The sequence below is a fragment of the Herpailurus yagouaroundi genome, unplaced genomic scaffold, assembly GCF_014898765.1.
Source record: "Herpailurus yagouaroundi ecotype Mexico unplaced genomic scaffold, PumYag 77, whole genome shotgun sequence".
In the NCBI taxonomy this organism is placed as follows: domain Eukaryota; kingdom Metazoa; phylum Chordata; class Mammalia; order Carnivora; family Felidae; genus Herpailurus; species Herpailurus yagouaroundi.
In genome coordinates this window covers 41,304,294-41,319,309 of record NW_024412388.1, presented here as the reverse complement: position 1 = coordinate 41,319,309, position 15,016 = coordinate 41,304,294, and the positions used below count along the sequence as shown (strand labels likewise).

At 36.6% G+C, this 15,016-nt stretch overlaps 1 protein-coding gene across 2 annotated transcripts in view; it reads left to right on the top strand.

Moving 5' to 3' along the window:
* Positions 1-14,540, top strand: part of EPS15 (epidermal growth factor receptor pathway substrate 15) — a 154,967-nt gene extending 140,427 nt beyond the window's left edge. Inside the window, exons 22-25 of one of the 2 annotated variants that reach the window (XM_040470197.1) lie at positions 3,415-3,491; positions 6,176-6,338; positions 10,388-10,581; positions 12,924-14,540. In XM_040470197.1, coding sequence (XP_040326131.1) covers positions 3,415-3,491; positions 6,176-6,338; positions 10,388-10,581; positions 12,924-13,070 — 581 coding nt within the window. In that variant the 3' untranslated portion in view covers positions 13,071-14,540. The remainder of the gene's footprint in view (positions 1-3,414; positions 3,492-6,175; positions 6,339-10,387; positions 10,582-12,923) is intronic. The other variant, XM_040470196.1, reaches the window with a different exon arrangement.
* Positions 14,541-15,016: the final 476 nt, after the last annotated feature.

The window sequence follows — 15,016 nt, the reverse complement described above, 5'->3', positions numbered from 1 at the left end:
ATGGGTTTGTTGGGTAGATTAAATGAGATGATGTATGTTAAGGTATTTATTGTGGTACCTATCACAGTAAATGGTAGCTACCGTTACTACTACTACTGCTGCTACTGCTACTGCTATTGCTACTACTACTTTTTCGTTTAATGATTTCCAAATCCTGGCTAATGTTACTGATTAATGTTATTTGTAATATACTCTTTGATAGTTCCAAGTGAAATAGGGACAAGAGAGAGAGAGAGAGAGAAAGAGAGAGAGAATAAGAATTGTTGCCAGCTGTCTTTTCCTGGAAAGGAATCTTTTAGCCCAAGATTGTTTTCTCTTCTTTTTGGTTTTTAAAACCCTTTTGTTTGTGAAATGAAAAATGTACTCTTTTAGTTATTTTTGTTGAGCAGATATCTGTCCCCTCCCCCGACTTTATGTATGTATGTTGGTTTTTAATGTATTTACTTAGTTTACTTATTCACAAAATCCTAACATCTGGAAACCACTGAGACTCTTAGAGGTGGCATTATACACCCAAGGTCACAATGTTTGCCTTCTTTATTCTCACCCCTATTATCTTTGCTATTTTTCACCAAGAAGTTTAGAGGTTAGCCAGGAAAAAAAGATTAATCCCATAGAACAGGAAAAATGTAAGCTTTCAAAATAATTATAAACCTAAAGATAAACTTTTGCTCTTAAAAATTAAATGATAAATTACTCCTACTTCTAAAATTTGGTGATTGCTGGGGCACCTGGGTGGCTCAGTAGCTTGAGCGTCTGAGTTTGGCTCACATCATGATCTTGTGTTCATGGGTTCAAGCCCCACCTTGGGCTCTGTGCTGACATCTCAGAACCTGGAGTCTGCTTTGGAGTCTGTGTCTCCCTCTCTCTCTGCCCCTTGCCAGCTCACGCTCTGTCTCTCTCTGTCTCTCAAAAGATAAAACATTAAAAATATTTTTTTTACTTTAGTGATTACAATAGAGATAGAAGGACATCAGATATTTTGAATATTTTGCCTCACACTGGGGTCTTTTTATCATTTATCCTTGTGAATAGACACATTGCAGACTGAAAGAATACTAAAGCAAATGCAGCTTACTCAGTTTCTACATATACTTTATTTTGGCTTGCAAAAGTTCTTTTACAAGTTTTTTACAAGTTCTTTTACTCTCTCACTGCCCTTCCCCCACACGTGTGCTCCTTCTTTGTTTATTATTTATTAATAAATAATTTATTATTTAATAAATAAATAAACATTTTTAAAAAAACTAGTTTCCCTTAGGGCACCTGGGTGGCTCAGTTGTTTAAGCATCTGACTCTTGATTTCAGCTCAGGTCATGATTTCAGTTTGTGGGACTGTGTCTTGTTATATGGTCTGGATAAGTTCGTACTCAGTGAGTCCTTCCAGTTTCTAGACAGGCCTCTACTTCACATCAGCCATGATCAGTATCTTAGAAAATTCTTGCCAAAGTCTTAATCCCCCACTTTGGGCAAAAGTGCTTTGTCATTCATCCAGGATACATTCCCCAGTGTTTGGACCAATGCTGAATAGGTCGTTTATTCTGATGAAGAAAGTGTAGAAAAACTCCAGTAAACTATATTTAGCATATTCTTTATACACAGATGTCATGTGTTTTATTAATGTCTTTCACAGTGTTAAAGTATTCACAGTATTTCAGTCAAACTTGACCTAACTTAACACTGTTGCCATGTGTGTCATGACTTCTTGTAAGAGCTGTGGCAGAAAACAAGCATGAAGCAGGTTTTCTAGTCCCTCCAAGGAAATGAGCCAACTCCTTCTCCCTCATTACCATTCTACCAGTCAGGAGAACATCTGTACCCTGGTTGTGCCTCAGTTGCTGTGGTATCAGCAATAACAGGCGGAGAAGGAAAAAGAAGGGAAACCCTAAAACAACAGCCATGACTAGGCTGGTCCCCAGGCTGTGTAGTTATAAAAAAATATCTTTTATGGCTAACGTGTAGAATTTCCTGTAACTCTGGATTTTTTACCTCTTCAAGATCAGAGTTGTTGTTATATTTCTAAAGGACTGATTTTCTTTATGCTTCTTCCCACCCCCTTTACCTGCTTCCTCCACCTCATGACTGTCTTGGTAACAAAGCAACCAAAAGTAATATATGACTTTCTGCCCCTCTTCAGTTTATGTCCATGGTATACTGATTTTTAGAGGTAAAGGCACACTTTACACATTTAAATGGCTATGTGGGCATACTTTTATTTTTTTGTTTCTTTTCAATTTTATGTTTAAATTATAGTTAACATACAGTGCAATAGTGGTTTCAGGTGTAGAATCCAGTGATTCATCACACACTTTTGTTTTAAAACCAATTTGATGTAAAGATGAAGATTTAAGGAAGAATAAGGGAAGTTTTTCAGTGCCTGTTTCCTTGCTCTGTCTTACCCTGTCTGTTGCACTTCTCTTTGCCTTCCTTTGTTTCTGTTTTCCTATATCAAGTAACAATTCCTATAAACATTCTTTGACTTTATTGGTAGTCATTATGCCTGAATAGATGAAACATAGTTCAGAGTAGATCAGTTTATTCCTGCTGAAATGTTAATCCATTTAGCAGTGCACTGTGATCGAACAGAAAACTTCTCGTGCCTGGGAGCAGGTTAAACAATTATGTTTGCAATTCCTGTTCCTTCTGCCTGGAATGTCTTTCTCTTTCCCACCTCCATATATTCCTTGTTTAAAAGACCTATCTCAAATGTAATGGCTTCTTCTCCTAGAAGAAGCCTACAACATGTTCTTGTTAGACTCCTTGTTAGACTGTAAGATTTTGGGGGGTAAGAACTGTATTTTCTTGGACTTGATATTCAAGAAATGTTTTTGACCATTCATTCTTCATTGGATAAGCCGTATTCACTTTTTTTAAGGACTTTACAATCTAATAATGGTGACATATCAATCACAGATAACCATAATACAAACTAGAATGCAGTCACTGCCACAAAGAAGGAAGAAATCACTTCTTGCTGTGGGAATTAGAGACACCTAGGTTATCCCAGGCTTTGTGGATGAGGCAACATTTAAAATGTGCCATGAAGGATGAGTGTGAAATGTGAAATTAATGGGACCTGGCTTTTTCTAATTTCTTGATGGCTTTATTAGAAATAGTTTAAGTGCATGGGAACTATATGATTTGACATATTCCAAAGCCTTAAACCTAGAATTAGTTTTCTTGCTTTTGATCTGAAATCATTCATGGCTTGATTTATACAAAAGAATGTAATGTATGTGTGTCAGGGGTGAGGTATCAATTTGTTCACTATCTTTGTGGACTTAAGTCACAAATTCAGGAACTGATATTTAGGATTAGGTATTTTTCATCTGTCTGAATGTTTGTACCAACCAAAAGAGGGCATGAAATTCTGATGTATTTCTGTCCTATTGGATTGATTTTCTTTCATTTTAGCCACAGATCCCTTTGCTTCTGTTTTTGGAAATGAATCATTTGAAGATGGATTTGCTGACTTCAGCACATTATCAAAGGTAATCTGCAATGATTAAGTGGGAAAGTAAAATATACTGTGTTTCTACCAGTGGAAACTTTCAGTTATGTAGCCCTCACAGACATTGCAACTTGATTTCAGCAAGTCACTGTAAATGTTGTTTTCAGATAGAAATGATAGATAAGATGGGGCGCCTGGGTGGCTCAGTTGGTTGAGCATCTGACTTTGGCTCAGGTCATGATGTCATGATTCATGGGTTCGAGCCCTGCATCAGGCTCTGTGCTGACAGCTCAGAGCCTGAAGCCTGCTTCAGATTCTTTTTTAAATTTTTTTTTAACATTTATTTATTTTTGAGACAGAGAGAGCCAGAGCATGAACGGGGGAGGGTCAGAGAGAGGGAGACACAGAATCTGAAACAGGCTCCAGGCTCTGAGCTGTCAGCACAGAGCCTGACGCGGGGCTCGAACCCACGGACCGCGAGATCATGACCTGAGCCAAAGTCGGCGGCTCAACCAACTGAGCCACCCAGGCGCCCCTAGATTCTGTGTCTCTGTCTCTCTCTGCCCCTACCCCACTCATGCTCTCTCTGACTGTTAAAAATAAACATGAAAAATTTTTTGAAAAAAAAAATGGTAAGATATAATTAAAGTAGACATAGTTCAATACATAAAGATGGTGGTGATGGTACAGGTGATTATAATTTTCTACTGACAGTTTAGCTCAACAGCTTCATTTTAAGAGTTTTCTGTCTTTTTTTAAAAAAGTATTTATTTTTGAGAGAGAGGGAGGCTGGTGGGGCAGAAAGAGAGAGAGAGAGGATCCCAAGCAGGCTCCACATTGCCAATGCAGAGCCCAAATTAGGGCTGTTTAACCTACTGAGCCACCCAGGCACCCCAAGTCTTCTGCATTTTTAAACATATGTCTTCCAGTTGAAGAGGCACCTGGGTGGCTCAGTCAGTTAAGCGCCTGACTTTGGTTCAGGTCATGATCTCAGAGTTCATGAGTTCAAGCCCTGTGTCGGGCTCTGTGCTGACAGCTCAGAGCCTGGAGGCTACTTTGGATTCTGTGTCTCCCTCTCTCTTTCTGACCCTCCCCTGCTCACGCTCCTCTCTCTCTCTCTCTCTCTCTCTCTCTCTCAAAAATAAATAAACATTAAAGAAAATTAAACATATTTCTTCCAGTTGAACTACATTTCCCCCCTGTTGACTATCTGGGTCAATAGCTGTAAAATCTGGGCATCATTCTATCTTCTCTGCATTGGTCACTTCATTTTATGTTCTGAGGCTGTTAGGGTTAGTATTAAGACATTTAATACACATAGTCCAGCTCTGTATGTCCACTACCTATTTTCCAGTGTAGCTCTAGGATTGATTCAGACCAAAAGAGTAAAATTAGAGTATATGTAAAATTGTCTATATCATCAGTTCTCAGCTGGATGTTATGGCCCCCCCCCCCCCGCCCGCCTTCAGTTATTTGGCATTGTCTAGAGACATTATTGGTTGTCAAAACTGGGGAGGGGGACTACTCATATCTAGTGGATAGAGACTAGGGGTGCTGTTAAACATTCTACAGCACAGTGTCTGTCGCCCCACAACACAGAATTACGTACAGCCCACATTTTAAGTAGTACTGTAGAAAAACACTGGCCTAAATATGATCTAAACCCATCATGTTTGATTCATTATAGAAAAGTGAATCTTTCATTACTCCCGGTATTAGAAAGGCACGTTAAGACTTGTCATTCCATGGGATCAGTTTGCTTTTAAAAATTAACTTTCAAGTTGTTTTAAATGTTTTTCAAGATGCTATTTTCTTTGGTGTTAGTATTAAATCTTTCTTATATTTAAGTACATTGGGAAGTGTGGAATCAGTATTTTTTTTCTTTATCATTTGGATCAAATATTCACTTGAGGAAAAACATATAGTCCCTTTAAAATGGACCTCAGGTGGTATTGTATTTCCTGAAGCTTGAAAAACTTAAAAAAATTCTTTTAATGTTTATTTATTTTTAAGAGAGAGAGACAGAGTGTGAGCAGGGGAGGGGCAGAGAGAGAGGGAGACACAGGATCCGAAGCAGGCTCCAGGCTCCAAGCCATCAGCACAGAGCCTAATGTGGGGTCTTGAACTCATGAGCCAAGAGATCATGACCTGAGCTGAAGTCCAACGCTTAACCGACTGAGCTACCCAGGTTCCCCAAGCTTGAAAAACTTTTAATCCAGAGTTGGCTTGTTTTGGTATGATATGTTGCTTTTAATAAGTAGTGATGTTATAATCACTACTCATATAAAACAGTTTTTTAAAAATTTTTCCCTTTTGGCCCTGAATGCAAAGGTTAACATGTCAGTGCTCTCTGAATTGAAATAAATAAAGCTGCATAATAATGAAGATCATTCTCGGGGCGCCTGGGTGGCGCAGTCGGTTAAGCGTCCGACTTCAGCCAGGTCACAATCTCGCGGTCCGTGAGTTCGAGCCCCGCGTCAGGCTCTGGGCTGATGGCTCGGAGCCTGGGAGCCTGGAGCCTGTTTCTGATTCTGTGTCTCCCTCTCTCTCTGCCCCTCCCCCGTTCATGCTCTGTCTCTCTCTGTCCCAAAAATAAATAAAAAACGTTGAAAAAAAAATTAAAAAAAAAATAATGAAGATCATTCTTCTAAATGTTACATGACCATATATAATTTGGTTGGCATAATTTATATAACCACGTATAACATTTCTTTTCAAACAAAGGTCAACAATGAAGATCCTTTTGGTTCAGCCACATCAAGCTCTGTCAATAATGTGGTCATTAAAAAAAATGTGCTTGAGGAAACATCAGTCAAAAGTGAAGATGTACCCCCAGCACTGCCACCAAAGACTGGAACTCCAACAAGACCCTGCCCACCACCACCTGGTATGAGAGTTGGTATCTTTCTTAAGTCAACTGAGATGCTTTTTCTCCTCCTGAAAAATATTGGTGTGGGTCTCATAGACTTAGATAAAGGGCTTTAAACAAAACAACTCAAAAAAGATGACAGAAACTGTTCTGACCTCCGTACAGAATTACAGACATGTGCCTAAGAGGCTAGCATGGGTAACATGAACCACTTTTCTGGCAAGAGCTCATTTCTTTTTAAATCATTTTAGAGTGACAGTAAATGGAAAGGACAGCATCAGTGAAATGGCTTGCTTTTTGGAAACTCATTGATTACCATTTACCCAACAGTTTTCTCACTTTAGTGCTTTAATTAAATTAATTTCTGTAAGAGAAGATTAAGTTGAAGTCCCCTTCTTTTCCTGCCCAATGCAAAAGTCTTCCTTAAATCCTTTGATGTGACAATATATTGCCTTTTGGTATCCAGAATTCAGCAACATAGCAATTTAAAAGAATGTATTTTTCTTGAAGCAAAGTATTATCTTACCTCACTTAGTAAGAGATTCCTTTATTTTCTAAAAGTAATTTTTTTTGTTCCAGGAATAAATTCTTAATGTTTTTAGTTTTTAGTTTTGTTTTGTTTTTAACGAAGATAGTTCACAAGAGGTGGCTAAAAAGGCAATCCCTGAGTAGACATAGTGCTGCTAGGCTGTTATGTGAGAAGACCTATCTGGTACATGGTTATTTTAATCACGTATCACTCCTTGGCAAATTTTTAGCCACAGTAGTTACAGATTTTTACGCTTGCCTTTCATAATAACCTCCCTGTGGTATTTCTTGGGCAGATTATTTTTTTCTTTTTTGACTTAAAAAATTGCATGTACAATTGTTAATACTCAATTGTCTGTTGAAAAATCAGGTAAACAAAGTAAATGATTTCTATCTTTTAAGGAAAAAGAGCCTATATTATATATTTCTAGAAGGTAAGATTGTCAAGAGTATAGTAAAAAACAAATAAGTCAACAAATAATCCCATTGAAAAATGGGCAGAAGACATGGACAGACATTTCTCCAAAGAAGACATTCACATGGCCAACAGACATATGACAAGATGCTCATCATCACTCTTTGTCAGGGAAGTGCAAGTCAAAACTACATGATGTCACCTCACACTTGTCAGAATAACTAGAATCAAAAACACTAGAAACACAAGTGTTGATGAGGTTGTGGAGAAAAAGGAACCTTTGTGTACTGTTGGTGGGAATGCAAGCTGGTGTGGCCAGTGTCAAAAATAGCATGGACGTTACTCAAAAAATTAAATATAGAAATACCATGTGATCCAGTATTTCCACTACTGGGTATTTACCCAAAGAATATGAAAACACTAATTTGAAAAGATTTATCCACCCCTACTTTATAGCAGCATCATTTACAATAGCCAGGATATGGAAGAGCCCAGATATCCATCAACTGATGATTGGATAAAGAAGATGCAGTATATATATATAGTGGGATATTACTCAGCCATAAAAAAGAATGAAATCTTGCCATTTGCAACAACATGGATGGATCTAGAGAGTATAATGCTAAGTGAAATAAATCAGAGAAAGACAAATACCATATGATTTCACTCGTGGAATTTAAGAAACAAAACAGATGAATAAAGGAAAAAAAAAAAAAGAGACAAACCAAGAAAGAGAGTCTTAACTGTAGAGAATAAACAGATCATTACCAGAGGGGAGGTGGGTGGGGGATGTGTGAAATAGGTGCAGGAGATTAAGAGTTACAGTGATGAGCACTGAGTAATATATTAGAATTGTTGAATCACTACACTGTATACCTGAAACTAATATGATACTTTATGTTAACTATAATGGACTTAAAATTAAGAAAAAAACACAAATGAGTCAATTAGCTTATTTAAGTTTTTTTGGTTTTTTGTTTTTTTTAATTTTTAACATTTATTTATTTGAGAGAGACAGAGTATGAGCAGGGGAGGAGCAGAGAGAGAGACACACAGAATTCAAAGCAGGCTCCAGGCTCTGAGCGGTCAGCACAGAGCCTGACGTGGGGCTGGAGCTCACAAACTGTGAGATCATGACCTGAGCCAAAGTCGGATGCTCAACCAACTGAGCCACCCAGGCGCCCCTTATTTAAGTTTTATACCTGTATGATGCCAACAGAGAAATTATTTTTTTAAATCCTAAGTAAAATAATATATAATCTAAGGATTTTCAGCAAAATGAGTATACATCACTATAGAAGTGTCAAGGAAAAAAGGATGGTTTGTTGGAGAGAGCTTAAAGAGACTGGGAGCTTAAAGATCTGGGTGCTAAATCTGAGTGTCCTCAGACTAGCTCTGTGATCTTGAGTGTGTAATTTCTTTAAAAAAATTTTTTTTAAATGTTTATTTTTGAAGGAGAGAGAGACAGAGTGTGAGTGGGGGAGGGGCAGAGAGAGGGAGACACAGAATCTGAAGCAGGTTCCAGGCTCTGAGCTGTCAGCACAGAGCCCAACGCGGGGCTGGAACTCACAAACCGCGAGATCATGACCTGAACCGAAGTTGGACGCTTAACCGACTGAGCCACCTAGGTGCCCCTTGAGTGTGTAATTTCATATGTCTGAGCCTCAGCTGTCTGAGCTGTTAGATGGTGGCAAAAACTCCAATTTCGCCTACCTACACAGGATTGTTAGAAGGATCGATATGAACATCTTTTGTAAGCTGCTACAGTGATGAAAAGACTCTGTTATGATTGCTATTAGCAGCTTAACAAATTTTAGGAAAAATACGTATTTGAAAATATTTAACACCTGTATGTGTCATTTTCCTTCAAGAAGTACTAAGTTAAGACTTTAAAATTAGAGAACTTGTTTGAAAATGGTGATGAGTTGAGCGACAGCAAAACACTGTGGTTTGATCAAAAATTAGTTTATCAGCAACCACAAAAGTTTAGGCCCTGGGCTTCAAAACATTCTCTTCCTTCTTCAATTTGAAATATCGTAGGTGGCAAAAAGGAGGTGGGGTACTCCAAGGTAAGTTTTAATCATGTTCCCAGGTATTAGATAGATTGATCCAGAGAAAAATCAGAAGAATATAGTCTTTTATTTTATTTTATTTTATTTTTACTTTTACTTTTATTTTTTTAATTTACATCCAAAATAGTTAGTGTATAGTGCAACAATGATTTCAGGAGTAGATTCCTTAATGCCCCTCATCCTCCCTCCCACACCCCCTCCAGTAACCCTCTGTTTGTTCTCTGTATTTATGAGTCTCTTATGCTTTGTCCCCCTCCCTGTTTTTATATTATTTTTGTTTCCCTTCCCTTATGATCATCTGTTTTATCTCTTAAATTCCTCATATGAATGAAGTCATATGATATTTGTCTTCCTCTGACTAATTTTGCTTAGCATAATACCCTCCAATTCCATCCACGTAGTTGCAAATGGCAAGATTTCATTCTTTTTGATTGCCAAGTAATACTCTATTGTATATATACTGCATCTTTATCCATTCATCCATTGATGGACATCTGGGCTCTTTCCATAGTTTGGCTATTGTTGATAGTGCTGCTATAAACATTGGGGTCCATGAATCCCTTCAAAACAGCACACCGGTATCCCTTGGATAAATACCTAGTAGTGCAATTGCTGGGTTATAGTCATTTTTCAGAGGTCATTTGCCCTTACTCCTGCTCAATCAGGCTGAGGTTATAACAGCAAAGACCATTTCTGTCTTTATTTTTTGTCGTCTCTTCCTGTTTCATCCTTTCCTCTCTCTTCTTGGGAACATGCTGCTTTGGGGAAGACAGGGTTTACTCTCTGGGCAGAAATGATTCCTGGCCCATTCCTTTCCCCTTTGCTGTTTCTTCATTTAGCAACATATAGCTGGAATGTATTTGAGAGGTTGTGTATTAAAGAGTTGAGGACTGACCTTTGGTGTGGTCATTAAAGACCATACTAAAAAATGTGCTTTAGGCACTCACCTCCCTTCCCCCACCCCCAGTTCTTTAATGCTCTCTGTGTTGATGTTCTTCTGTGTTTGTTTGCCATTTTTGCATGTTGAGTTAATTGTAATGATTTTGATCCAGGGAAAAGACCCATCAACAAATTGGATTCTTCTGATCCTTTTAAACTGAATGATCCATTTCAGCCTTTCCCAGACAATGATAGCCCTAAAGAAAAAGATCCTGATATGTTTTGTGATTCATTCACTTCTACTACTACCACTGCTACCACTACCAATAAAGAGGCTGACCCAAGCAATTTTGCTAACTTCAGTGCTGTAAGTACTGTGAATGGGCTGGTTGGGGGAAAATATTTCCATTTACAGTTTAAAAGGTTTTCAAAGATTACTTCGGAGTCTGCCAAATTTGCATCATTTCAACTAAATTTACCAACATACAAAAAATGATCTATATTCCTCTCCCAACCAAAATTTCTGTTTGATTCTGTTTTGATGGTTCTAACATTGTTCCATTGCACAAATGATCTTAGTAGTCTTAGTTCTTGTGATATATACCAGTTGTTTTGCAAACCCTTCTCTTAGTCTTAGTAAAAATATAAATGAAATCTTGACAGTTATTATTTTGCAAATTGTAATGGATGATGGGCCATTAGAGAGTCATTTGCTGTCTGCCCGCTGGACGAATAATGGCAATAATGAGCTTATGTATTTGTAACTGTGTATGTGTGTTTGTGTATAAAGTTTTCATGATTTCTGGAGACCTGTCAGCAACTATTATATGAGAGGATAAGGCCAAGGATTCTTTGAATGGAAGGCGAAACTCTGTTTTTTTATAAGATAGTATTTTTAAAATGTAAATGTTGGTTTTATGAAATAAATACAATTGTCAAGCTAAACAATCTTTAATTATTTGGAGGGCTCTAATTCACAATTAGAAATTCCATATATTCCATATTTACTCTGCATTCTCCCAGAGCTGACTGAAATAGGCAGACCATTAAAAACAATGGAAAGATGCTATGATAACCCATAGATAAGGGCTATAAGATCACAGAAATGGAGTAACCAACTATGGAGGTGTCACTCTGGAGGGACAAAGCAGTGATATATATTCCATCATTATTTACATAAAAACAAAGCTTTTTTTAAATAAGAATCTTCGAGTAGGTAACAGAAGCTTCATTTCCCTAGATTTTTTTTAGACAATGACTTTCATAGTGCCTCTTCTATAATAAAGGAATTTTCCTCTACTTACCACCTTAGTCCCTTGAGATGTATTTGGAAATAGAAGATCTGGGTAACCCTGGCCACAGTCTGTCTCATGTCTCCCTCAGTATAGCATTGGGTCATTCAACCAGGCAATGTATCCTTATAGCTGTTTCTAGTTGGAAAGGAGGTAGCCAGGAATCTGCATGCAGACAAAATTAGACTAAGCTACCTTTCATTCATTCTTTCTTTTTTTTCCAGCTTTTGACTATGTACTCCATAGTCATAGAAGTCCAGTGGCTTCTTCTGAATGAGAAGGAGCAGAATAAGAATCAGTATTTTGAATACTAGAAAATGGAGTGTCAGAATTATACTGACTTAACTTTGTTACATAGAATTTGAGTTGTTTCAAGCAGAGAATCCAGAAATTGCTCTCTTTAGGAAATTATAATCTGCTTATTATAAAATACCTTCTGGCTGTGGTATTTAATATCTTAAATATGATTTCAGCAAGTCAGAATCTTATTGGAATAAGTCTTGAACAATAGTAGAGGCATTATGCTTATTTTATACTTCAGAATTTCAATATAGTATAATATAACACAACTCATAATAAAAATGCCTGCCTTTTTTCATTATGAAAGATTTGTTAAGTATTGTTAAGTTTCAAACTCCCTCTAACTCACTAGGGAAAAAGCTACCATCTTCAAAAAGCCTGACCTTCTTTAATTTCATCATGTTATGGTATTCCTTTGTATGACAAGACTTCAAACCAAGGAAAACTTTTTTATTTTGTATCTGTCAGTGTTGCTGTTTTGGGTAGATAAAAATATTTCCCTGACTGATGTTAAGGTTTAAGGTTTATTAATGTTAAGTGTATAGTTTTATTTAGACTGAGTCAAAAAGTTCTCAGTGCCTGCAAAAATCTTTACAATGCATTAAAAAAATAATTTGGTCCACTTCTTGTTTAGTATACCCAGTATGCTTTTTTTATGTATAGCAAAATCAGCATATTCTTGCTACATAGTTTTTCTGTACATGAGAGCAAGGGTAAGGTAAGAAATTATCAGTAGGATTAAGCTGAAATGATTGATCATGTGAGGATGCTCCCTGAGGTTGAAGTAATTAGTGTTTTGCATTACATTAAAAGGCTAGCCTACCTGTTTGTAAATGTCCTAATTTACCTTAAGCATTTCTACTTTTTAAAAGTGTTTTAATATTTAGTTTTATAGACTTTCTATCAGTAGACTGTAATAACTTTTAAGATTAAACCACATTTAATAACTGGTAAAACTAAGTGTGTTTTCAGGGAAAAAAAATTAACAGGTAGCAAATAAGACTATTCCCAGAGTCCTTGCAGGTGAAACAAGTATTTAATGTCCTTTGTAACAACTGTTTTCCTTCTTTTTGTTTGTTTTACTCATTAACTTGTTTATCCGTCTTTTAAATGGCAGTATCCCTCTGAAGAAGATATGATCGAATGGGCCAAGAGGGAAAGTGAGAGAGAGGAAGAGCAGAGGCTTGCCCGATTGAATCAGCAAGAGCAGGAAGACTTAGAACTGGCTATTGCACTCAGCAAATCTGAGATATCAGAAGCATGAAGAATTCTCCTGTCCTTTGTCAACCATACAGTATTCTTCTTCCTGAATACTGAAGCTCTTTACAGTGTGTATGAAAACTACCTATGAGCATGGGAATACAAAAGGTTTGCAATTCCTGTAAATGTGACAAAAGTTTGTTTTGGTTTTTTGTTTTTGTTTCTTACTCCATTTCAGATTTGTCTTTTTTTTTTTCTTTCCACCTATAAAAGCAGTAACCCAGTCAGACAACTTCACCTACACCCCTATTCTGGTGTGCATTTACTGTGAGCTTTTGCCTGCCTGTGCTTTTACTTGTAAAGCTAGAGTACCCAAGCTTCTGCCTTCTGGAATATACAGAAATAGTTTCATCCCTGTGCTACCCTTGTTCTGTAGTTACTCTGATGATAGCCAGTGGGGTTCTTAAAGTTTGCAGTACTCTTCTCTGATTTGAATGGTTGAGGGAGGGGAAGGGAAAGAACATCCTATTTCTTTTATGATAGTGAAAATTGGCTAGTTTAAAGTATATGTTTGTATTTCCTTATAATTAATACCGTTCAATTTGTTTTTTATAGACAAGGAAAAATATTTTGCGTAAATTGACTCCACTATTGAAAAAGGAATGCTTTAGATTGAACCATTACAGCTTCAGATTCAATCTTGTCCTAAATAAAAATGTTAAAGCCTCATGTGTGAAATATACTTTTAAAAAAATTTCTCTGGATTTAAAGAATTTTAGATGAACAGATTACCTCTCCATAATTTTAAGTACTAGATAGTGGAGAAAACCGTATCACTTAAAGTATCCTCATCAGTATAAGGTAAGCAAAAATTTTAACATGGCAGCCATTCTGCCATTGGTATGGCACTGTCCTCCTTAGTTCATGGTAGGTTTATTTTTGTACTTTGCAGAAGAAACTTTAGCAAGCTAGAACTGGAAGGTACTTTAAATTTTTGTATACATATATTTTTGTTTCCTTTAATGAAGGCTCACTTACTTGAACTGTAAAAACTTCCACTGAATACAAATGAGAAGTGACATGTATTAAATCATATTATTGTTTTTTGTCCATCTTTGTGGTTTAAAATAGTTAATTCTCTTCCTGGGTTTGTTTGTTTGTTTGTTTGTTTGTTTGTTTATTAACCTATAAAATTGGCAGGCTAGCAAAAAAAATCTCTTTTTTTTAATTGGGAGAGAAGAGACCTACCAAATTGTCAAAGCTCTTCATGTGTTAAAAGCCTGTCTCCTGTAAAACTGACCTAGCAGACAAGCTGAATTTGAAATAGACTGTGGTGTAGGCTGTAAATTGTAGAATAACCTTAGTTTTCTTTTAACATCAGTAATTGACTTAGATAATGTATTGAATACCAAGATGAAAAATGCACCTACAAACTAAAAATCTCTGTGGTCACCAAGTCAAGGTGGTATTGATCTGTGTTAATCAGAGTAACTTATTGCCTAGCCTATGAATAAATTCCAAAATATCCAATTCATTTTATCTTGAAATGGTGCTTTTTTTTTCTCTCCACACACAATTTAAAACAAACTTAAACCACATTCTTGCACTGCTTTTTTCTACTTTTATAAATTGAAACATTTCAGCATAGAAGTTATACATATGAAGCAAGGGCTGACTCATAATCGTAAGTCTTTAATTTTGATAAACTAATCCAGTGACCTAAGGATATACTACAGAAGTTGATTGAGAGGGTAGTGTTGGGAGTTGTTAGGTAGTGGTTTTGGGGTTTTTTTTCCTTCCCCTTAAACTTCAGGAAAAAGGTAAGTTGACTTGAATAACCTTCTTTTGCACTGGGAAAATGAACAGATGTTTGAAATGCTTTTAAAATATTTTTTTTAATTAAAAAGCCACTCTGGAAAATATTAAATATCTGTAACTTGTAAACACCAACTTTCGATGTAATAAATGTACCCTAACCTTATGTTTGTTTAACTGGATTACATAGATTCT